General features: G+C 47.3%; 1 protein-coding gene across 5 annotated transcripts in view; it reads left to right on the top strand.

Annotated features, from left to right (window-relative positions):
- RABGAP1L (RAB GTPase activating protein 1 like) overlaps positions 1–25,283 on the top strand; it is a 181,601-nt gene that overhangs the window by 134,909 nt on the left and 21,409 nt on the right. The window contains exon 1 of one of the 5 annotated variants that reach the window (XM_065745349.1): positions 19,938–20,354. The exons of the other annotated variants lie outside the window; for them this stretch is intronic. Within the exon in view, the coding sequence (XP_065601421.1) occupies positions 20,244–20,354 (111 nt within the window). The 5' untranslated portion in view covers positions 19,938–20,243. Of the gene's footprint in view, positions 1–19,937; positions 20,355–25,283 lie in introns of those variants that run through there. 5 annotated transcript variants of the gene reach the window in all.

Genomic DNA, 25,283 nt, shown 5'->3' with positions numbered 1-25,283 from the left:
CAAGGGTCATAGTTATTAGTTTTGTCCTGATGCTATTGATTTGTGCAGTGCTGCTGTGCGATTCAGCTGCAGAAAGTGAAATTTGGTTTGCTTATCAACCTTACTGAGATGGAAACTCTTGTTATCCAAGGCTGTGCTGCCAAAAGGGAGGCTTGGAGAACATCTGGAGCACTGGTGTTGGGCTTAGAGTGAGTGATGGCAAGCCAGAGGAGCCTGACTCCATTTTTGTTGGTGGAAATTTATTTAAAAAGGGCCACAGTCATTCATAAAACTGTCATTTGAAAGGTTGGGCATTTCTTCTGGGATTTTTGTTGTTGAAATTAGTATTGCAATGGATGGGCTTTAATACTTGATCTTGACAAAAGTGCTTTTGTTATTTCTTGTGGAATGAGTACTGATGGGAAGCGTGTGTTGCTGTGGCCCTGCAGTGTGCTGGCACTGTAGGATGGGACAGAAGGCTCCACTCACACTCAGCTGTGTGACAACTATCTCTCCGTGTATTTATTCATTTGCTTTTGTGCTTCTCAATTTCATTGTTCATTAAGTGAGAGCTCTTTCCGTTCTGGTTAAAACATCGATCTTGTCGAAGAGCGAGGCTTGCCAGGCTGATGATTATTCCATCCTGAGACAGCGCAGAGCTTTTATTAAAATTGGATTTGAGATTTGAACTCTGCTGCTGAAGGAGTACCTGGGAGTAAAAGAGAGCTGGATGTTTCATGTTCAGTCTTCTGCTCTCTTCTTGGCTATGAGTAACTGGAGGACACAACAAGCACAGTACATTTACCTTTTTGCATGCCATGTGCTATTTTTCACCAGTTTTTCAATTTGTCTTGGGCACGTACAGATAAAGATGTATTTTGTAGTGCACGAGGCAGATGGTGAGAGCAGCTCTGTGCTTTGCTGAGCTGAGGGGCCTGAGCAGCATGCCTCTGCTCCAGGGATGGCAGGGTGCTCTCTGCTGTCCCTGCCTGTCCTCAGCCTGCCTCGGCTGCTTCTGCTGGGGCTCCTGCCAGCAGTGCCTCCCTTTGTGCTTTGCTCAGCCTGATGGCAGGGTCAGTTACACATCCCTGCTGAGGCATTCCGTGCTGCCTTGGCTGTGTTCGCTCCATGTCCCGTGTCACATGAAAACACAGGGGTTGGACTGTCTGTACGTTCTCAGCTGTTATTTATTTGGATCAATTTTTCTCACTTTTGCCAGCAGAACATCTCTAGAGAGCCAAGTCTGAATCAAGGGAAGGTAAACCTCTGACTGCGGGTGGCACGTTAACTATTTGGTGGGCGGTGAAAAACGAGCTCATAAGGGAGAAGGTGATTGAGAGTAATTAGTGTGGGTGTATAGAGGGGAAATCACACTGATAGCTTCTGTGATGAGATGGCTGGCTTAGGGGATGAGCGCAGTAAGACTTCTAACACCATGACTTCCTCATAGACAGAGTGTGGGCAGAAGGTGGGCAGGAATGTGGCTGAGTGGATGCTCCTGGTGGCACGTCCTGCTGCTACTGCTGTACCCAGGAGCTGCTTCATTGGCAGCCTGCAGATGGAGCAGGGAGCATCCTCAGCAAGCTGCAGGTGGTTTGGGGTTATTTAATTTTCTCACGCTTGAGTGGTGATCAGTCATGGTCATGGTTTGCCCCAGGGCTTGTGGACTGTCCATCTCAGGAGGCACTGACAGCACTTGTGGCTCTGAGCAGCCAGCTGTCCTTCACCCTGCTCTGAGGTGCTGTGTTGGACAAGGTCCCCTACAAGCTCTGCAGTTCTGTAATTAGGTACTATAATTGTGGTATAGATGTGCAGAGAGGAGCTAGTAATTACAGAAGTTGACATGGTCAAATAGGAAATTATCTTCTTGATAATTATCGTCAGAAGAGGTCCCGTGGAATGCAGAGCTTGTGTGAAGGGTATTTTTCTGTCTTGTTGAATGCAGCAAAACCTGTTCTGGTTAGAGAACTTTCATCAAACAAATCCCCAACCATGTATTTTCTGTTGAATAAACTGGGCCCCATGTGTCTCAGTGCTTCTCACCTGTGTGTCCGTATTTGTAGACCAAACACCAGATGTTTGTAGGATAGGTATCACACAGTAAGTGCCAGGGAGTGTTTCAGGATGGTAAGCTAATGGCTGAGGCATAGCAACTTGAGAACAGCATCACGGTGCATTCAGGCTTCATATTCTTGACCTGTATTTTCCAATGTGTCATGGTCTTCACATTGCTACAAAACAGGACCTTACCCAGGTAAAAAATCTTTTGTGTTTTTCTTCTCCTCAGTTGCACCCTGTAGTTCAGGATTCCAGGAGCTAACCCTTGCATTTTGAAGGTGCTGCGTTGGAAGTAGTAGTTTTGTCGTCCTGTTTTTAAATCAAATCTAGAAGAATTAGCATCAAACTGTCCCTTGAGAACTATTCTGTGAATACAAAGAAGAAGCTTCTATTAACTGAAATTCGTATTTAAAATGTGGTAGAGGCTGTCTCATTCAATTAAGGGTTATCCTTGGTGATTACTCACTAGGTCTGAATTTCCCTACCTTAACAGTGAAGAAATTGCTGTGATTGAAGTCAGGGGAATTAGAAATAACTGTTGCATTTCTCAGCACTGATTGGTGGACAGTATTCCATGGCTGAGAAGTAATGTTGTCTAAGAAGCTTCCCTTTGGCTTTGCCGTGTGCATGTTACACAGGTGCAGAGTTAAAGTCCCACTAATATCTGGCTGATGTATTGTATCCTGTGTTTGCAGAATGCAAGGTTTGTTCAGCTGAGGGAGGCTGAATTGTGAAGGCCTCTGCTGAGACTCTTAGAGTAGATGGGGACCTATACTGCACAGATCTCCCAGCTCAGAAACAATCAAACAGAGCAAAGGCACTGATTCTCTGAGTAGGATGGCAGGTGTTAATTCAGGGGCTAATAAAAATTTAATAGGAGACAAAAATGACAGTTTAGAATGAATATATGGGAGGTTTTCCTTCCTTTTCTTTCCTCCCACCCTCATCCTAAGGGAAGCATAACGTGCTTTGCTTTTAATACAGGAAGCCTTCCACCTCTGTCCTTAAGCTTGGCTTCAGTCTGTTGAGTTGTAGGTTGGGACAAAGGAAGTCTCACTGTGAGATTTTCTCCATAGGGCAAATTCTTGGTCTGACAGCCTCTGTCTGATAGCAGACAGGTGAGAGGAGAGATACCACCCTGGAGGTTGTCCCACTTGTGAAGGTTAGAGAGGCTGTGTGCATGCTGCAGAGCAGGTCTTGGGACCGCAGGGAGCTGCTGCAGTGCCACCTTCCTTCACATAGCTCAGGAATACCAGCACCTCCATTTTCTGCTCTGTCATCCCCATCAGTGTGTGGAACAAGTAGGCATGCCAGGAAGAGCCACTTGCTAACCACAGCTCTCTCTCCATGCTGGAGGACATAAGCCCCTCAGCAGAGCCAGCAGAGCTGCTACAACACAGCTGCTCAGGTGAGAGCAGCAAATAGCCTTGAGGAAAAAACAGTGCCTTTGCAATGTGAAGAAAAGACACCAAGTTTTGCCACGTGTTGGCCCTGACAAGCTCAGTGCTGCCTGCTGGGTGCACCTGCATCTGGGCTCACAGCAGCACGCTCATACGGGCTCATGGGGGGTGCTTTTTCAGCCCACGAGTAAAACCAGAAGTAGCAGGGGCTCTGCTATACTTTTTTTTTTGCATTTCAGGGTTGTTCTTGGTGTAGTTTTTCAGTAACATACTGTTGTGGGGCTTGGAGGTCAGTCTGGTGTTCTGAAGCTAGCACAGTACTGATGGAGATGCATTACTGCTGTGTACTGGAAGCAAGTTTTTGCAGGCATGGTTAAACAAGGAATTACACATAGATTTTTGTGAATCATGGCATAAAGAAGGAAAAATAGCTCTCTTGCTCTCCTGTCCCCCTCTAGTACGTTCTCTTGCTTTGTGTTTGTATGTATGTATGTGTATTTATCTGATTACTCAGGTTTTCTTGCTATTGTGAGAGGTGGCAGAACACCACAGATGGAGCAGAAATCAGCCACAGAAAGCCCTGATTCTGGACGAGCTTCTTCCTCTAGTTCTCCCCACAGTGCTTCTCATTCATCTTCCGATGTGAAGGGCAGGAAAAAGATTGCTCGTTCATTACCTTCGCAAGAAAAGGCCAAACCAAATTGAAAAGAATTGTGTTTAGATCTATTGAAAACCCTGCTGTGCCTGGATATGATTTCTTGTTAAAAGCCAATGATCAGTTCCTCTTATTATGTTGGCACTGTTATCTCCAAAGCACAGGATCTTGCTGTTGCCATAAGGAGGGCAGTGGGTTTTGATGCCCACTCTGTTTTCACCTTCAGCTTCTTCCTTCCTGCTTGGCTCCGTGCTACAATGCAGCATGACGACCTGGCATCCGACTATCAGATTGGAGAGGCTGCAGTGGATTTGGATGTTTAATATCCTGTCATCTCAGTGATAAGTGTCAACTGTGTGGAAGAAGTCATCAGTCGAAATCAGTTTCAGCTAAGAAATACTTATTTACTTGAGCTCTGCATATCTGCTTTCCCAGCGAGCAGACGCGATGCCAGCATTTGGTGGCAAGATAAGATTGTCATGGTGATTAAGCATTAGGAAAGCTGCTCTTCCCTTTACTTTTTGCTTTTTCTTAATTTGCTTGGAGTGGGCATTGTAAATTGTAGATTTACTACCTGAAGCAGCTTGGTAATCTGACTGAATACAAATATTTTGGTGTCCTTGTAGCAGTTGTTAGTATATATACTTCTCACAGGAGTGGCATCACCAGGAAGAGCATTGAAGGTAAGGATCCTAACAATACTATATAAGTTTGAGGTGTAAGAATGGGTAGAAATATCCACTGTTTCTATTTGCATGAGTCGTATCACAGAGTATGTCATTAAGAGACTTGCCCTAAATGTTCTAAGCTTAATTGAGGAAGGTGAGGGCATCTGAAAATTGTTCTGTGGTCCAGCAGGCTGCAGGTGGGAGGGAACACTCAGCGAAACAAAACTGAGGATGTGCTGCCAGGAGCCCCAGCTGTGCCCGATGATAGATGGCTTCTGTCTCAGACTCTCAGAAGGAAGGCATGCTAAGGTCTTCTGCCTTCATCTTGGGTCTGGCTCTTTCCTTCTGGATGAGTAACAGCTGCCTTCCGTCCTTAGTTCTTGGATCTGTGTCTCCAGTAAAACCTGCATGCCTTTTCTAGGATTGTCTTACGTGCTGTTTCCTCCCTGAACCTGCATTGTTAGCTCTCACATGGGAGGAGGATGCTACCATAGGGCTGGCTGCATAGCACAAGGTTACAGATGATCTACATAGATTTCTGCCCCTTGCTTTCCTCCATGCTAACCTAAAGTTACCTGACCCAGAAGATTTTATTGTGCACTGTGTTTGCCAAAAGCTCCTTGGGATCGTGCAGAACTGTTAGGATTTTAAGTTGAATCATTGTCTTCACTAGGAGGAACCCCACTTTTGGAGGCAGAGTTTGCAGTGTACATAACTCCAGGCGTTCCTGTGTAGAGGAAGATGTAGTTGAATGTGCAGGTGCTGACATGCATAGAAAGGAGCTCTGTGTCCCTTAACAGTGGCCAGGATGTGTTCCTTCAGCTGTTCAAGCTCCTTCCTGGATGTGCAAATTCATCTTTCCTTCTCCTGCACCATTTTAAGCAGTCAGACCAAGGAAGCAGCTCTTGGAAGGAGCCAAGACACTGAGATCTCTGCCCTTTGTCTTGTCTTGTATGTGATGACCTATTTTTCAGACAGCAGGACACTAAAAACATACTATCTTTATTCGTTTAGGGTTCCTTTGAGCTCACTGTTCTCCACCCTGAGCAATGGGGAAGAAACTCTGTTGCCTGTGGGAAGTTCCACATTGCAAAGAAAGTTATCTTCTATGCCTATGCCTAGAAAAGGCAGAAAATTTGCATTTAGAAGAGATTACATTTGGGCAAAAGCTCCAAGCTGCCTCGCATCGTACCTTAATCAGCCTCTCTGATACGTGTTTTGTTTCTGCAGGTATTACGAAGTTTAAAGTTACTGGAAATGAGGTACAGAAAGCTCAGGTAGTCTCCGTTCGATGGCTGTTGCATAGGGTGACCTGGGGGACAAATCCTTGCTGTGCTGTCAGGTCTGATCTGCTGCTTGGGAAATGAAATTGTGCAGCAGTCTGCTATACTGAGACCTAAGGGCAGACTTCAAGAATAAACTTAAAAAGAAAAAAAAAGACAAAGGCTGACAGTGTTCCTTTTTTTTTCCTCTAGAGCTTTTGCAAATAAAGACACTGAGGACAGTGTCTGTATGCTTTTTTTTTTTTTTTTTTTGCTGGTGTTTGGTTTCTCAGGCACCTGCAGCTGAAGTTCTGTGCTTTAAAAATAAGTGAGCAAACAAAACTATGTATAGAAAGATGGCAGTGTGCATTTTGTATGCGCAGAGGTCTGCAGGTGGGGTTCAGGACCAAATCCCTATTAATAAATTCCCATTTCAAACCCCGGGGGCTATTTCTGCCCTTATTGATAGTGTTAAATTCAATGAGTGGTTCCTTGATTGCTGTGTAAGCAACCTGCATCTTCTGGAGGAGAGGTTTAGCTGAGTGCCTCCTAATGGCAGCACTTGCACTTCTGGGTCTTCTTGTGGCTTTGCTTCAAGATTCTCCTGCAGTTACTTCCTTTCATTTTTGCTATATCATAGCCTCCTTCCTCTTGCAGAAGGTAAGTTGTGTAAGAAACATAGGGTCAAATGATTTATCTGGTTTGTGTTTGAGCTTATCAAGCTGGTAGGTGTAGGTGAAGGGCTGTATGCTGAAGGCTTGGGAAACTACAGTTGAAACACAGTGTGGAAATGCCCTGCTGTGTTTCCCTCATTCTGCAGGGGTATTTCTCTTTATATAGGAGTAGCACTGTGCCACTTTATTTTTTAAACAGCTTCATGCTCTTTGGCTCTTTCACATTGTTTGAATCTGATGCAGTTCCCTTTCATGCAGTGGTGCAAATGCCCTTCAACTTCCTTTGTGTAATTAATGCTATTTCCTGGACAGTAATTCCTAACCAAAATTTGATTCTGCAAGTGAAGTCCAAAGCTATTGTTTTGGTGACTTTGCAATCTGCCTGACCTGTCAGAAATGAGGGGAAAAAATGTCATCAACTTTGTCAGTCCTGGAAATAGTGTGCTTTCTTTATTCATGAGGTAGAAACGGAAGGGGGCTATTGCACTGAGAGGAGCTGCTGCTCAGTGACTGCAGAGTATAGATCCCAGCAAATGGACTGTAAGAAAGAAGGAAAAGCCATCCTTGCACAGGCCCATTTAGACACTCATCCCACTGCTTTAATAGCAGGATGCAAATGCAGATTTGACCTGGGGTTCCCTTGTGGCACAAGGAGACATTTAAGTGTGTGTTGTCATAAACTTATTTCATATCCTAGAATAGCTTGGGTTGGAAGGGACCCCAAGGATCATCAAGCTCCAGCTCCCTGCCACAGGCAGGGCCACCAACCTCCAGAAGTGTATGTAATCTGTTCTTTCCTTTTCTAGCACAGCTTTAAGAAGGGGCTATCCTTTGCTGGTCCTTCCTGGATCAGGGAAGCAGCATCTTGCTCAGTGCAGTCTCCCCAAGCAGGGTGTGTTGGAGCAGGGCTCTTCCCAAGGCAAACTCTCCAGCCCATTGTAATCTCTTTTTGCAACCTCTTTTCCTGTTCTGCCCTGAGGTGCAGCAGCACCCTCTTCTCCCCCTTCTGTGACAAAACCAACGGCTTTGGGACCTGACCAAGATGTGCCTGTCAAGGCTGGAGGAGGAGGCCCCAGAAGGATGTAAGAGGACCTGGGCTGGGTAACCCTTGAGAAGCCTCCTCGTCTTGCTCTCTGACAGCAGAGGAGCTCCTGGCCTGAAGCGATGGTCTTTAAGGTCCCTTCCAACTCAGGCCATTCTGTGATGTTTCCATTAAAGGGTTCCCCACAGACCCCACTAATTCACTCCGAGGTGAATTAGGACAGATGGCTGTAGGCAGTGCCAGAAGTCCCTCTTGGGTTGTGCGTGTGCTCGTCAGTCTGTGCATCCAACAGCTGCTCCTCTGGAAGCAGGCTGAGGCCCCAGTGACAAACGCTGGGGGCAGCCAGGAGCCCCTCTTTGTTTTCCTTCCAGCTTTCCTTATTGTAACATCCACAGGGTTTCAATAAGAACAATGTCTTACAGGAGTACTGCGTTGTGGGCAGCGTTTACAGAATACCTGTTCAAACAAGAGAACGGTTTACCTATGCCTCTCGGGTTTTCAACCTTTGATCCATGATATAAGCATGTTGTACAAGTTATACCAGATCATATACCATCACAGGAATTTGGGGAAAGGTCAAAAATATATGTATTTTCTCAAGTTAGTGAGGTAAGGGGTTTCACAGGTCCTTTTACATTGTGTAGAGTGAGTACTTGCCTTATCATTTCATGTATCTGGGTTTTGTATTTGTGCTCTTTTTTGTTGCTTTTATGATAACGAGGGAGTTGTAAGCATTAACAAGAAGAAATACTAGTAATGATTGCTCTCAGCTTTTTAACACGCCTTATGCCACACTAATGGACCTAAAGCAGCATTTCTATCCCAAAGGCAAATTTGTTGACAGCGAGAAAGGAAACTTGGCTTCTACAGAAGTGTAGAGAGCGTACAGCAGATGATAATGTAGAAAGGTACCGAGCTTTTAGTTTAGTGGCCTTGTCCAAATAGGAAGTGATTACAACATAATTAAACTCTAAACGTCTGGAAACCATCACAGTTGATGGAGAGTGGCATTTCAGGAGGAATAAGCATGTGTTTTAGTGTGTCTTGTCTCTCAAGCTCCTAAACAATCCTGCTGCTCTTTGTTCTTCTTTTCTTGACTGCTCTTCATCCACTCTCCATCCTGCATTTACAGAAGAGCTGGCTTCAGCAGGCAGTGCTAGCCCTGCAGGCAGTGCTGCTGCCCCAGAAGTCGAGCCTAAGCAGTGGAGTATGAGCAGAACTGGGCCTTAGTTAAGCTTTGAAATAAAAACTTGTGTGCTGGAGGATGATGGTGGCATGCATTGCTCTGCCCTGCAGCTGGGAGATTTGTAGTGGTGCAGAGGTATTTTATAATCTTAGGTTTGCAAAGATTCATTTTGGAAGGTGGAGAATGAGCTCCCTTTTAAGTTTTTTTTACAGTCTTTGGTTCTTGTGCCCTACAATAAGCACAGCTGTCCTCAGTCACCCCTTCTGCTTGAGTTTAGCTAACAGTGCCACATGGCACCCCAGATTCCCCAGGGCTGAGTATGTCAGCGTCTCCTTGAAGTGGGGTTTTTTCATCTCCCTTTCTGAGGAAGGGAAACTGAAGCAGATGGAGAAGCTGTGTGCTCAGACATTCAGCCATGCAAAACGTGTCCAGGTATGTGAGATTGTACCTCTCCAGCAACAGGATTGCATTGTTCCCACCTGACTGTTGTAGCCTGTGGGTTGTTTCCTTGTGTTCGTGGGCTGGGGATCTCAGCACAATCTGTTTTCTTTGCTGTGTTTCCTCCCTCTGAGACCCTTCCTTATGGTTTTGATAGATTTGCTTAATAGGCTCATTAAGGAAATGGAGGGTGTCTCTCCCAAGCGTTTTCCACTCGTGAGCCTAAGTTGCCTTCTTTCCAACCCCAGGCAAAAGCAAAATGCTGCTAACAGTACCTCAAAGCGAGTAGCTCCTTGAGGACTCAGAAATCGTGCCCATAATTACAAGGTCTGGAAACATCCAACACGCTCTGCAGTCCGTAACTCGTGCTATGAAACATCCTGGCTTGCTAAGTAAGTTACCACTGCTCGTTGTGTGCGTTGCAAGAGGGGAAGAGCCCATTGCCTTTCCCCCACCCTGCCTGGGTCTCGTGGCTGAGGGTCTGTGGCTGTCTGGCTGCGAAGAACAGCATCCTACACATTTAGCAGTGGAAAACAATGCACTGCTGCAGTCTGAGCCCGCATTCAGTGACCCACAAATAACTTTCATTCAGAACTCCTGGTTAGGGCTTCCATGCAATGTGTACGCGTGTAGTTCTCGCTGTTCTCATTACGCTGCTCTCTTCAGCAGCTGCTGTCAGTGTAATGATCCTCAGTGGCCATGCAGAGTGGTTCCTGAAGGCTGGGGATGCAGTGTGACTTAGAAGGATTTCTTGTCCAGAAAGAATGGGTCTATGGTGCTGAGATTCAGTTACTGAAAAGATTCACACTGAGCAGGTTTCTTAAGTGAACGCCGAGCTGGCACTGAAATAACCTGGAGCTGAAATAATGCGGCAATACATCAGGTAAGTCCATAACTGAAAATGTGGCGTACTATCAGCTGCCAAAACGAAGCAAGGGTACCCTGATACGATTGGCTTTGAGCTATTTAAGATCGTTAATAAGTAATTAACCCATGAGGTGACTGTAAAGGACATCGTTTTATTTAAGCTGGAATTGCAGACTAGCTGGGCGTGCCTTGGAGCCTATCAGTGCAGGCAGAGCACAGCCCTTTGCCACTTACATCAGAAATCCCTTTGCTGGGGGAGCACCCTGTGCCAGTCAGTGCTCTGCCCTGCTGCTCCTCAGAGGACACCTCCCTGCGATTCAGAGCCAAAACACAGCGCTGTAGTTCTGCACAGCTCTAGCCCTGTTACCAGGCAACCTCCGAAATAATGCCTGGGCCTCCCTCTCACCACTTGTCTGCAGCTGGCCCTTGGTTTTCTTTCTTTGCACGCTTTATTTAGCTCGACAGATTTCTTCCATAGCTCATAAGCAGAGCAGTGTCAGCAGCGTGCCCTGCGCATCCCTGTGGCTCCTCTTGAGCAGGTTCCCAGCCCCACCTCTGCTGTTTTTCCCATGCAGCAGCTGAGCAAATTCCTCGTGATATTTGCTGGGCTGGGGTGGCCCCCACCAGGATGCTGGAAGGGTATTTTAGGTGCAGAGCTGGCCGTGCTGCACTCACTGTGAGCTGTGAATCTGCTCCCAGGTGTTTCTGATGAGGAAGGTGGAAAAGCCCCGAACAAAGACAGCGTTAAGCCATTTTTATGCTTTATTTCTGGCTGTTTTGGCTTCAGCTGTGTGCGTGTTCCCGGCGTGAGAAGGCACTTTCCTTTCCCTGCAGTGCTGCTGGGCAGAGCCTTGCTGCAGGGGCGGTTCTGCAGGACCAACCTCATTTTTGCAGGGTGCGGCCGGAGGGGTGGGTTGCACATGGGCGGTCCAGGGGTGCTGCCAAGCACAAGCTGGCAGCAGTGGGTTGAGTCGCTTTCACAACCAGGAAGGCATTAAAGTGGAAATAACAGAATAACAGAGCCTGGCTTTGTTTGTGTGGCACCTTTACTCCAACACCGTGCTTGAGAAAGAGCAGAGGGAACCCTGCAGAGATTTATTTAGAGCAGGCAGGTGTCAGAATGTTTTTACTCCCTTTTCCTTTCATAATTTTTACCCTCCCATTGCCACGTGCAGACACAATATCCATGAGCTGATTCTCTGCACTCCACTTCTCCATCCTTACCTGCCCCTCTGGAGAAGAACAAAGGCAAGCACGTAAATGCACACAGGGGTTGTGTAAGAGGGCAAGTGTAATTTTTCTGCATCCACATAAGAGAAGGTCTGGTTCTCAGTCCGGATCGAATGTTCACCTGACTTGATTTAATCATGCAGTTACTCCTCTCTGAGCAACCTGTGCCACTGCCTCACCATAAAAAGCTTCTTCCTTACGCCCCATCCAATTGTCCTGTAATTTATCTCAGGTGTTCTTGAAGCTGAGTAGTGAACAAAGCAAAAGCTCACAGCCATCTGAAACGCCTTGAAATAACTCCTGCTGCCCTGAGAATTTGTCTCAGGTGCTTCCAACAAGGCTGAGCTCATTGCTGGTTTGTGCTGTGCCCCCACGGATCAGGAAGGATCCAGAAAGAGCACAGGAATGCAAACAGTACCGACTGAGGCAGCACAGGTTGTGTGTTTCTGATAGGACAATATGAAATAAGTGAGAATACAAATACAACATTGCCCAACCAAACGGATGTTTTGCAATGCCCTGATAGCAGCTGGGAGGTGCTGAGGTAGGGTGCTCAGTCCTTACCTTGCAGAAAGCTTTTTCTTTGGCTGCTCTTTTGTTCCATTATGAGATGGGAAAGATGGGACTCAGGATTTCCTTGTCTTTCTCAGTTTTATAGTCATGAACAGCGATAAGGAAACTATTATTGTCAGTGGTTTATGGGCTGGTTTGGCCTGGCTCTGTGATGAATGGGGAGGGGGAACCCATGGGCCCACACTTCAGGAAAGGGGAAGGGGGAAGGAGAAAAGGGAGATGGGCCTAAAAACAAAACAGCGGCCATGATCTGAGGAGGAAAGCTAATTTACTAAAATAAGATATCAGAATGTGAAATAATACATTGTAATTGGAATTGAGGCTAATAAATCAAATAAAATGAGAGTGTGTCTGAAAACTGAAGGCCTTACGTTACGTGCTGAAGGTGAGATGGTGAGGGATGGTCTGCAAGGGAAGAGAGAGCGATCTCATGACTTGCCAACAGCTTTATCTCTGAGCAGGAAATGGAAAAACACAATGCACAGTCCTCTGGGGTACATAGTTGTTCTTCTCTTCTGAGACAGATGTACCCAGAGCTATCGATGATCCACGGAGCTGGAGCATTAACTCTTTAACTCCCAATACACCACATGATGTTACGATGTAGAGTACCAATAACAAAAATCATAAACCCAGGACAGTTACTTTTTCCCTGAGGTGGTTCCGTAGGCAGAGCATCCCTCCCAGTAATGTCAGTAAACGCTGTGAGCAAGTTTATAGTAATATCCTTTGTAGTTTATAGTAAGATCCTTTGTAAAAGCTTATTTTTGAAACTCATCCTAAATCTTACTGCATGCTTTTTTTTCCTCTCATGCTTTTTGTATTTTTTCCTATCAGGCAAAAATGTATTCCAGGTACTTCGTTTGCATTCCTTGCAGAAGGAATTTAAATACTCCCCCTGTATGAACGACATGTTAAAAATCAAGACCAGGTTGGAAGCTGTGGCTCAATTTTCTCTCTATATATAACCCTTTGTTTGGACATTGAGGGGAATCAGCAGCAACACAGAGCAAGCTTCCACGGGAGCAGTGCCCTGGCCGTGGCAGCAGTACCAGCCTCAGCTTGAGCAGTGCTGTGTGCCCAGCCTCCCCACATGGCTACAAGGAGCAAATGTTCTCCTGCCCTGTGGACATCTGTGCAAAGCTGGAGCAATTCCTGTGTTTCCTTTAATATTTTTTTATTTTTAGGGAGTGTCTCATTTCTTTTTAGTTTCGTAGGTATAATAATGGCACTAATACCAGAGCTGTGGTCCAGTTGAATTAAACAATAAACTTGGAATGGGACCAACTAAGAGGTAAGAAAAGGATGCTGGAGTGTTTCAGGTCTCTGGTGCCTGAAGAAATGCCCCATCACCAGGCAGGGAGCTGTTCACAGTGCACATAGGAACCTGCTTCCCCTCCACTCAGAGCATTCGAGCTCTTCCAGTAAGCTTATTAACAGTCGAATTGAGACAAGTTAATCTTTAAATCATATGTAAATACAGAAGCTTTTCTCGTAGTGGCATTTTGAGGCATTAAACGTAGACGCAGATTTTCACAGTGGGAGACTAGATCAGCACGGTTAGGCACTGAAATAGTTGGTCTCCCAAATCACCTTCTGAGAGCAGAATTTGCCTTTCACTGTACTGTGCGGTGGTGAATAGGGATTTAGCAGCAAAGGATAATGTGAGGCTCAGCTTAGTGGCTGCTGCTGGAAGCCTTCTGCTGATCGGCTTGCACAGCCCTGAGCTGCTTCCCTTGCTGGGCACAACCTTACACATTCCTCCTCCTTGCTGGTCTAGCAGAGTGCTGAGACTGAGCTTCCCTTCTCTGACCCCAGCAAGCAGGGCTCATGGCAAAGACTTTCTCCATCCGATCCGTCTTACTCATCTTCGGTGAGACTGTCTACGAGCAAGTGCTGTTTTCAGGGCTTTTTTCAGCTACATTTCATCCTTTGACCTCCAAGTTAATGTTTTCATTTTTAACTCCAGCATAGTGGAGACACGTTGCTCTCCTGGAAAGAGTCAGTGGTTTGCAGTGTTGATGTATAATGCATGAAATAATCTCATTTCAGAGTCCTGAAGCACAACAATTCCTCTGTTAACAGCACTCGGAGAAAACTTAACAACGTAATAACAATAATAACGATAATGATCACCTTTATCTTTGCACTTCTCATGGATTTTGCTGTTACTAATCTTCCACTGGGAGGTAGATAAAGGCTGTTAATCCCTATAGAGGGAGGTAAGGGTGAATGTGTAGGTACCTATCTACCTTGAGAAACCTGGGTGTGGGTTTGAGGGTGGGGAGCCCTGAGCCTTGCAGCCCAATCCAAGCCTCTTCATAAGACAATATACTGCTTCTCAATATGCTGCTAGACATTAATTGATGTCTTTTGTTTGCTGATGGACAAAGATAGCAGTACAGTTGTATACTTACTGCGTGATTGTTGTTTTCAGGAAGCCTGAGCTGGCTCTGCTCCTCAGATGGATGTTATGCTTGATGAAATTGGCTCTGCTTGTGTTGGCTTCCATGCTGTTTGGGTGAAATCCCTGAATCGGGCCATGCTGAAGTCTTTCCAGAAATCCACTGAAGTAATTATAAGTGCAGAGCATTTCTACTACAACTGCTACGCTAACCTCTTCAAAAAATGCTTTTTTTTTTTCCTTTGAAATACCTGTTGAAGTGATAAATGCAGCAGTTTTAAAGTAAAGTTCACAGGTAGTGTTGCTCAGGATCGATGTCATTACTTAGCTCTCAGTGGCACTTATGTGGTCAAAATTCCATACAAACACTGTTCAGCTCTTGGATTAGCAGCCCCAGGGAATGCATACCAGGGACACTCACATGTGGTTCATGAGAGTGCCTTGGGCAGCTGGAGAGACCTGTTTGTGCTGCTTTGGCTCTGAGGGCACAGACTGAGAAGATGTGGCCATGGCCTGGGGTGTGTGTGAAGTGCCCTGGGGCCATCCCTGCATGGGTCTGCTCCAGCACCCTGCAAATGCAGGTGCCTCGTGTAAGGGCTCTGCTGCTGCTGAGCTGGGAAGAGAGGAAAAACAGTTCCCCAGAGAGAAAGCGTGGAATGTGACACAGGTGACACAAGTCTGCTGCTTTTCAGGACGTGCTGCCTGAAGCTGGAGTGGTAATTTCTGCCTTCTGACTGGTTTCTGTAGGGGAGGCTGAGATGCAAACGAGTGGAGCCCTGCTGAGAGAGCATCCATAGGCAGCAGCTGTGGTGGGAGCAGGGCTAGCATTTTATGTGACTGGGAAAGGCTGGGAGAAGGGTATCTGAGCATTTTCTGCAGTGTTCCTTGTCACCATAAGGCAGCACTGACTGCACTTGTGAAGGTTCCTGCCTCGTTGGCAGTGAGTTTGTGTTACTTCCTTCCTGTAAGACTGCAGCAGACCAGGGAGATGGCACTAGCCTCCTTCATTAGCTGTGCTCGCAATAATGCAAAGCTGGCAGCATCAGTGAAGAACCAAACCCTCAACCTTTATCCAGGATGCACTCTGACATGGAGGAGAATGCATGGCAGTGGCAGCAGCTGGCTGAAGAACCTCAGCCTCAGCAGTTCCACTCCACCAGCCTGTGCCCCCACTGGAGGACTGGCATTTGTGCTGTGCCACAGAAAGACTCTTCTGGCTTTAATCTGACAAAGTGAGGTTAAAGTTTGACCTGTGTTCAAGTCAGAAGAGTGTGGCGTAGAAGGAACCTCAAGGATCGTCGTGTTCCAGTTCCCCTGCTACAGACAGCATTGCCATCCATTAGGTCAAGTGCTAGATCAGGTTGCCCAGGCTCCATCCAACCTGGCCTTAAACACCTCCACAGAGTGGAGCCTGTGCCAGCACCTCACCACCCTCCAAGTGAAGAACCTCCCCTCCTTTAGTTTAAACCCATTCCCCCTTGTTGTATCCCCATCTAACCATGTAAAAAGTTGATTCCCCTCCTGCTTAGAAACTTCCTTTAAATACTGGAAGGTTGTAATGAGGTCTCCCCACAGCTTTCTCTTCTCCAGGCTGAACATGCCCAGCTCCCTCAGCCTGCCTTTGTGGTAGGGGTGCTCCAGGTGCTCCAGCCCTCTGATCTTTGTGGCCCTCCTCTGGGCCCTCTCCAACAGCTCTTCATCTGTCCTGTGCTGGGGGCTCCAGACCTGGATGCTGTGCTCCAGATGGGGCCTCATGGGGGCAGAGCAGAGAGGGACAATCCCCTCCCTCGCCCCGCTGGCCACCCATCTTCTGATACAGCCCAGGGTACCGTTGGCCTTCTGGGCTGCAAGCACACTACTGCTGGCTCATGTTGAGTTTTTCATCTAGCAGGACCTCTGAGGCCTTCTCCAGATCTGCTGTAGCCAGTTGTCCTTTCTCATTTACCACTGTCTTTGGCCTGCCCCTTCTGATCAGCGTGCCTATAGAAGCCCTTCTTGCTTTTAACATCCAAGTTCACTTCCATCTGTGAGGACATGTGCTAAAGCACACGAAGCCCAGATTTTTTCCACACGTTAGGAGGATTATTTTAGGAGAAACACAGGTGCACACTCCCACTTCCTTGGGAAAAAAAAAATGGGCCGTGGTATTTGACATTTTAAATAATAGAAATAAAACTTGGAGAAGCAGTTGCTGAGCTATAGATCGGGCTGAGGCTGCCAGCTGCCTTTATCGAATGGTATTGGGTGTTCTCCGTCAGCTGCGTATTCAGGGCTCACTCTGAGTCCAAAACCACCTCTAGAGATACTACTGATGTCTAAAACAGAGTTATGAATAGAACTGTAGCCTGCTTGAGAGCTGCCCAGCACAGGAGCAGTGATTTGCTCCCGAGCTGGCTGTGTTAGCACGGCTGTGCAGGACGGGCTGCCCACCTGGTGCTTGTGTCTGACACAGCAGTGATGGGACCCAGGCTTGGCCAGCCACATCTGGGGGCTGCAGGTGGGACTTCAGGTAACCTGGGGTGTCCGCCAGATGTTTGGGGTCAGCACATCCTTCCTGGGTGTGGAGAGAGGGAACTTCATTCTGGGAGTCACGGCGTGTGCCCTTTACCAAGTGCCGATTGCCTTTCAAGCAGTGGTCATTACTGAGTAAGGAATGATGCAGTTGTTATTCAGGCTTGTTTGGGTGAAAAAATCACCCTGTAAGCTTGTCTTGAATGCCATTCCAAGTGGTACGAAAAGAGCGTTATGTTTCCTTACCTGAAGGCTGCTGTGAACTCCTGGAGTCATTAATACAAGAAAAACAGATCTTAGGAAATGACACAGGGAGCACAGCGGCAGGAATGACTGCTTAGCAAGAAACTGCACACATCTCACATACGTAATGCTTCGCTATCAGAAGCTCCTATTCCTGTCAGATAGCAGTAAGACATTCCCGGGGGTGGAGTGAAGGGAATTTATCTCGGGAGCGAGCAGGTTCTGCCTCGCTAAGCTGGCTGCTGTGCTCAGTTCGGGAATTTTCCACTCACCTCTGTTATCCACCAGCACAGAAATCCCAATTAGGGCTACTTACCTGATTAGGTAACGGCTGCCTGCAGCTCACCTGCCCTTCCGCGGGCTCTCCTGCGCCGTGCTGACCGCTCGCTTGAACTGCTGCTCCAAAAATTGCTGCTTTGGAGGTATGCCTTACAAACGTGTCGTGGAAGGGACCGTGTTCCTGTTCGTAGCAGAAGGAGCTGCGGTGCTGCATGGGGCTTTTATTGTCTCCTGGCAGGTGGTTCACTCGGAGGTGTTTGCAGGGGGAAGATGTTCGGAGGTGCTGTCAGGAAGGGGTGGTGTGGCCCGGGGAGGTGGCAGGGGCTAGCTGTGTGCTTGCTGCCTTTTTCTTCCCAGTGTCTGCTTCCATCAGTACAGGCTTAGGCTAACTGGATTGAAGTGCTTATGATAATTTTGTGCTGTGACTCAGATGATAGCACAGGCTGTTAACGTGGATGCGAGCTGCAGGCTCACGGAGGTTGGTAGGCAGCTCAGCTACGCTAGCTGGAAATAACAGCTGAAAAACCTCCCTTCAAAAGCAAAGACAGGCATTAGCCAGCATCAGAAATCAGTGGTTAGTTCCTGAGATTGCTAGTCAGAACACGCCAAGATTGCAAGCCCTCTGTGAAGGATGTATATGAGAAGAATCGTTCAGCCAGCGATACGTAAGGAACGTGTCTGTTTAGTTGTGTGAAATCACCCTAACCCTCCTGGTGAAGGGTCAGAAAGGGCGTGCAGATCCCAACCCACCATTCCTTCTGAGCACAGCTCCCTGTGGGCTGAATCAGCAAAGGGATCCGAGTAGCCACAGCTGCAGAGTCCTCCCCACACTTTGCATTCTCCACCTCCTGCCCTTGATGCAGCGTTGCGGTCCCTCGGTGCTGGCGGCTGGGAGCTCAGCCCTGCAGGGAGGCATTGTGGGAGAGCAGGTGACAACAGGTGCCTTTGTCAGCACACCTTGGCAGCTTCTGTTCCGTGAGCTGTAACGCGCCGTGTCCGGCTCCTGCCAGGAGAAGAGCCCTCGGGGTACCCACCGAAGCCGAACAGGAGGCGGTCGTGCAGAGGGCTTCTGATAAGCTGAGCAGGTTTTAGCGTATCGGGTGTGATTTTTGTTTGACGTGGCACAAAGAGCAGTGCTCCGAGCTGGGGGTTGCGTCGGGATGTGAATCTGCGGTACCTGTGCCGTGGGAAGAGATTGCAGGAGCTCTGCACGCCTCTGAGGAGAGGCACGGGGTTTTTAAAGCAGCGCTTTGAGTAAAACGTACCTTCCTTCCTCCTGCAAGGGTTAAGCGTGGTCAGAAGCTGCTTTGGTCTCAAGGATTTAACCTCAAGTACTGCATTTTTGTTTGCCATAAGCCTATTAGAATTCTCTCAGTTTCCTAGCAATAACATGTAATTTCCCCCCTATTTAAGTGAACGACATGTTGGGTTTTAATCCCGAACGCTACAGCTGTTGCTCAAGTTTCCTATTCAGATGCAAATAGCACCTGGTGCTTTCCAGACACGCATGTAATCTGTGATAAGGACACTTCAGGAGCGTGAGGAAAAAGGGAAGAGCAAGGTGGGTCTTAACACAGCTTGGTCTGGAAAGCGAAAGTGTAACCATCTGCTACCGACTCACTGAACTGGAAACTTCTGTGCTCCTCGGGACGGAGGAGGGCACCGAGCTCCTGAAGCAGGTGGGATTTGCTGCTGGGAAGAACAGGCTTCCACAGAGAGAAGAGCGGAGCGGATGTGGCCGTGCAGAGGGCGCTGATTTGGTCGGGAGTTTCACCTGAGAGGAGTTTGTTCTGGAGGTGCTCTGATTTGTGCTCACTGAGATTCTCCTGATCTAACCCCTGCGTTGGCTTTTGGTGTGTGTCCGGTGTCAGCGTAAACAAATGGGCATCTCGGAGTGATTTGGGAGGCAACTGCACTCTGTAGGGCACAGAGACAAGATAGTACATCGCTTAAATGAAAGCAGAGCTGTCCTGGATTCAGGTTAACCTTCCACTGTGAAACTTTGCAGTCGGATACATCGGTTTTATTTCACTCGTGGAAGTTCAGGCTTATTCAAGCAAGGTCCTGCAGACTTCATTGCCTTTTGCACAACTGTTCTGCTGTGAAAACCAAAGGACTCTTCTGGGTTACTTCAAGATTCGGTACCGCGATCTTCGTGCTCAGGGCAAGCATCTGAGTGACACAGAATGCAATTCAGGTTTGTGTGAAAGAGAAAGTGATGTTCTTCAGAGCTTCAGAGGGGAGAACCGTGGAAAGCTGAGGGATGTTTGAAAGACATCATCATAACACCGTTCTCTGTGAATCTGGAAGAGAAACAACGCCCTGGGAAGCAAGCCCCAATCAGGGTTATCAGCTTCCAGTGGAGACAAACTGGGAAAAGCGACTGGTACAAAGTTTGAGAAGGACAGAAGTGATTGCAGTCCTACTGCCAAGCTCTGGGGGGTCAGTTCTTGCCTAACTCTACTCTGGTTTGGCTGCTGCTTTTTTCAGCCCAGTGCTGGAATTTCGAGTACTTGCTGGGATTTTTTCAGCCATCAGGAGCCTCTTTAGCAAGCGGGCTGTTGGGAATGCGAGCAGGTGTTCTCCCTGCAATAATAAGAGGCGCCCTCGAGAGGGAGATCCACGCAAGAGCTGGTCTGCCAGGTCAGGTTTTCTCCTGACACTCCTTCCTCATTAGCTCTTCAGGTGGGTGTGAACAACTGGCAAAGAGCCGGGCCAAGGCTCGTGCTCACGCTGCCGTCCCGCTCCCACTGCTAGCGGCGGCTGCTGGCACGATGATGGAAGAGGTGTCCATAATGGTGGCTTACGACGCGCATGTTTGTAGCCAGCTGTACGATGAAGACTTCTTGGCCAATCTGGTGGCAGTCAGCAAGCCCAGATCTGTGGTAGGTGCTCCTCTTGCTCCTCTGCCAATAGTGCTTAAGGTTATGCTCCTTGCAGCGGTTCAGTCCTCCTGCTGAAAGCTGTTTATTTTTCTTATTACCTTTCCAGCAGTTCGCCTTTGTGTGCCTGTTTATTTCAGTGGAGAGAAGATGATTAAAATCATGTCTTTCTAGTTTGCTAAATTTAGAAGAGGATGACCTGCTTAGTAGGAAAAATAGCATTTTAGTAGGAAAATAACATTTAAATAATTGAAATAACCAGTTGGAGAACAAGTGACGTCCTTACAGTGGAGCTGGTACTAAATGATGTGAACGCACTCTGTGTGTGAGCAGTCAGCTGAAGGCTCAGACCTGGGCTCTGTGATAGAGGTTGCCATCAGCCACTGGATCTAAGAGGACCTGGCCTTTGCGTGGCAAGGGTGATTCGACACTTCTCCATGCTTTTCTGAAACCAACATAAGTATCAGTGAGAACTTCTTAGTCAAACTACCACTTATTTTTCCTAAGTAGCACGTCTGTGTAAGTTCCACGTAGTGTGGTCACCTTCTGCCCTCACAGAGATCCCAGCCCTTCTCCAAAAGCTGCACTGATGGATTTCTGACTCCAAAATGCGATGCCAGCGTTCATTTTGGTCTCAGTTCTACAGCTGTGCCCACGTGTGGGCCAGTCCAGCTAGAATGAGTCAAATGGAGCATTTGAAATTGGGAAGTTCAGCTTACCTTAAAGCAGATACAGCTAAAATTTCAGTATGAATACAGTTCAGACAAATTGTTTAGGAATCCAGTTAAGCATCTGTGTTCTCTGAGTTTGGTCTGTGTACGTGTTTGTATCCATGCATTAAGTAAATCCTAGAGGTGTCCTGCAGTGGTTCATGAAGCTGTGACAAAGGAGATTCCTCAGAAGAAGTCTTTGCTTTTTTGCCATGTGTCACATCCCCCTGCACGCATTTCCTGCTTGGATTTGTCTGCCTGTGTGTGCTTGGGGAATCTCAGGGCAGGAATCCATCTCCTGCATACCCTGCGTAAGGTAATGGCTTTAAGTTGTGCCAGTGGAGGTTCAGGTTGGAATTGAGGAAAAATTTACTCTCTCAAAGAATGATGAAGCATTGGAATGGGCTGCCCAGGGAGGTGGGGGAGCCACTGCGTAGCAGAGCTGTGGAGATGTGGCATGTGTGGTCAGTGAGCACGGTGGGGTCTTTTCCAGCCTTAATATGATTCTGTGATCTAAAGCAGAGTCTTGTGTGGTCCCTTTTATTATTATGCCTTTCTCTGCTCGAGGCCTCGGCACACAGAGTCCTCTTGCACAGGTAAGAAAGCCTGTGGTAATGACACAGAGCTGCAAAGGGTTAATTACCGAAATGGAAACCAGCCCAGATTGCAGCCGCCAGCCTCACTGCCTGCAGCCTTTGTGCTGCGGGAAGTGGGACTGCCATGGGGTTGCTCACGTGTGGGGCCAGCCCTGCTCAGATGTCCAGTGCTATGTAGGCTAACAAGTTTGCCTGTGGAAAATCAGAGTTAGCTGCTCTGCTCCTATCAGTCCTGGGCAGACTTTTTTCCGCTGGAGATTTCACACTTCCATTTAAACGCAGCAGTGCTTTTAGCGTTGCTTTGATGCACGTAAACACCAGTCAGTTTAACAGGAGTATTTGCTGCATGACTATCAACTTCCAACGTATATTTTCATACAATTAGTCATATTGCAGTGTGACCATGGCACGTGGTTATTTTGCTGTGCAGTTTTGCTTCTCTGTTGGTTTGCATCTCACGCGAGTGCTTGCACCTGTACGAAGTGAGCTGACATTTGTCACCATCGGGATCTGATAGATGTTGCACGTGTTTTGCAGAGGGAAAGCTGGCTATGGCAAGTGGAAAGCATCACATGAGTAGCATCAGTGAGCACAGGACCAGGGTGCCTTCCTTTTGGGTCCCTGTATCTTTGTGTTGGTCCGAAACCGTGTTGCACTGAGATGCGAAGAAGTGCACAAGTTGGCTGCTGGGAGAGCTGAGCAGCTTTACTCCAGGGAATTTAAATTCTCAACTTATCTGCAGGAAACCTGGATGCAAAGACTTATAAAAATGCTATGCTAAGTGGTATAATCCTCTTAATCCCGAGCTGAAGGACGTTCTTCTGGAAAGCTGCATTGTATTTTCATTTGCCTGCCTGCCTTGCTCCTCTGTTCAGGAGGATTATTGGGCATTTCACAGAAATCCTTCGTGGTTACATGCCAGCACATGCTGCCATAATGATTTCTTGGTCGCCGTTTCCCACAGAAGCTCTGGAGCCAAACAGAGGAGGTTCAGAGCAGATGGGTTCACTGCAAAGCGGGTGGGAAACTGGGTGGGCTGGCAGGACAGCAGGGTGCAGCCGTCGTGGTTGGAGGGCTCACTGATGGCTGGCTCAGACTGGAGGTTGGTGGTGGGCTGGGTTCGATGCTGAATGCCATTAGACATTTTTCAGGCCTACACATGAGGAGAGGGTGATTCTTACAGCTGGCAAACGCTGCCAAGCAGGAGGCTGGACTGCATGGCCTGCCCACTGCAGAGCTCTTCCAATCCCCGTTCTTCTGAGGCTGGACTTGTGTCTCCTGTGGGGTCTGGAGGTCAGGAGAAGCTGCCAGCATGGGAGCTTGCCCTGGGTGTAGTCAGCCCTACCGTGCTATCTAAGAAGATAAAACTCCCCTTAAACTCATCAGAACGTGCTCATTTGAAGCTAATTGAAGAGGCAGTCTTGTCACTGTACTTTGCGTAGTAACTCTTACTTCAGATTTGTCGGTGTGACTAATGAATGTTAATTTGGCAAGAATTTATTTGCCATTAAGACTTGGTTAACACCCTTAGATGTTGGAAATAAGCACATTAAAATAGAATGCCTTCTTTTCTCGGGTTTCCCATATTTTCAACTCTGAAATTTTCAGTCTCTTTGGGAAAAGCACAGCTTCCACAGTGACAGCGTGAGGCATCCACGGGTCCTGTGCCACGTGGGGTCTGCCTTTGGGCCAGAGTTCCTGTGCTTTAGTGTTGCATCCCATTTGCTTTCTGCTGTCCCAGACTTTCCATGCACAGCACATTCGGGCAGCCACACTGAATGAGAGCCCTGGGGCTGGCACGGGGCAGGGCCTGGAGTCAGCTACTGCTGGGCATCCAGCACTGCCCTGCTGCTGTGCCGATGCACATGGGGCTCATGGTTTTCCTCTTCCTGTTGAATGCTCTGTGGTGCAGTGTGTATCTGGCAGTGTCATCCTATGGGTGAGGAAAATTGAGAGGAAAAGCAAACAGCTCTTACTTGAGTTTGACAGGAGGTGTGAAAGGTGTCATTTTCCATGGAAATCTGTTAATCTCTGACTGTTGGAAATGCGCTTCTAACTTCTCATTTTGACCTATTCAGGTTTCAGCTTCTCATCTTGGTTCTCAGCATGCATTTTTTTTTGGCAGAACACACCATTCTGTGCTATGATGTATTTTATCCCTATGCAGGTACTGACGTGCTGTGAGCAGCTCCGCTTTCTGTGCTCCCTTGTACAAGCTGAGGAGCTTGAGCTCGCACAGCCCCTGCTGTAAGGCATTCACACAGTGCACGCACACAGCAGTTCAGTTGCTTTGCTCTGCATCCTTCTTATTTTTCCCAAATGTGTATTGCAAGTTCAGCTATCATATTCCAGTATTGGTCCTAGTGATGATCTAGGGTTAAAAACTTCTTCCTTCATCACGTTATGTTTTCCTGTCCTTGTGCAGACTTGCTGTCCTCACTGTTTGGTCCAGGCCTGGCCCCGTGGTGTGCTGCATGGCAGTGGGGTGTCTCACAGCAGTTCACATCCATCCATGCAGTTTTCTGCTCCTTGTTCCTTACTCTCTTCCTACCCGCTTGTCATCAGCAGAGGGGTTTTGTTTTCCACTTCCAGGTCACTGATGTAACATTTAACAGTGCTGAATGTTTTACGAGTCCCAGAAGAAACCCTTTCAAATGCCACTAACCAGAAATGAAAAATACCACTGAGTAACAGTTCCCTTTGTCGGTGTTTATTTGACCCAATTCTTGAGCTTTGTAATTCACACTTTGTGGCTAATGTATACTCTTCTGCTTTTTATGTATTTATGATTGTTGTCATATTTTAAATCTCTCATGTGGTAGAGAATCCAGAGCTGGAAAAGTCCAGTATAGACGTGAAGTCACTTCTATCAGTCAACCCAATCATCAGCCCTGGAGATGAAGAGTAAAATGGGAGCTGCAGTACACAATAGCTCATTGGTGTGGAGATGGCTGTGTTCCCAGGCCAGCTAGCAGCTGATCAGAGATGGCATGTGGGGCTTTCTGGCTTTCATCTTACCAGCAAAGAGGTCTAGGGGTTTGGTGTGTGGTTCTTAAACATTAGTAATGCAGAAATTTCTTCAAGTCCAGGTGGATCTCTTCTGTGTTCAATGAACATCAACGGCCAGTTCTGTTAACACTTCCGCACTGCCTTGTTTTCAACACAGCAAAGCTGTTTTCTGGACACTTCTGACTCTTCTTCATCAGAGAGCTGTAAATATTAATTGCATTAAAATTAATTATTACCATTCTTTAGGCTGAACTTTGAAGCTTTTTAACTTTTAGTATCAGTTTTTTTGTTCCTGTTTTAATAATCTGTGTTACTTTCCCTTTACATCCTCCTGTCGTCACGTTTAAATGTGTTATGAGAAGAAATCTGATTCCACGTATTACTGATTCACCAGATCTTTAGTTTAACTGACCTGTGCAACCTGGGCTAGGGAGCTGCTTTGGCAGGGGGTTGGACTCAGTGATGTCAGGAGGTCCCTGCAGCTTGCTTACCCCACTCTCCTGTTTTATAGATGGCCATTAATACATCTCACCTTGGTTAAAGCCATATATAAAGCCAAAACCTGTGTGCAATCCAAAGAAATGGGAAGTACACAGTTATTTGTTTACAGTTAATGA

This window comes from Cyrtonyx montezumae, unplaced genomic scaffold (assembly GCF_038088225.1).
Source record: "Cyrtonyx montezumae isolate F1298 unplaced genomic scaffold, pur_monq_1.0 scaffold_1, whole genome shotgun sequence".
NCBI lineage: Eukaryota > Metazoa > Chordata > Aves > Galliformes > Odontophoridae > Cyrtonyx > Cyrtonyx montezumae.
Note: the sequence above shows the minus strand (reverse complement) of the source record. Positions and strands in the feature narration are given on the sequence as shown.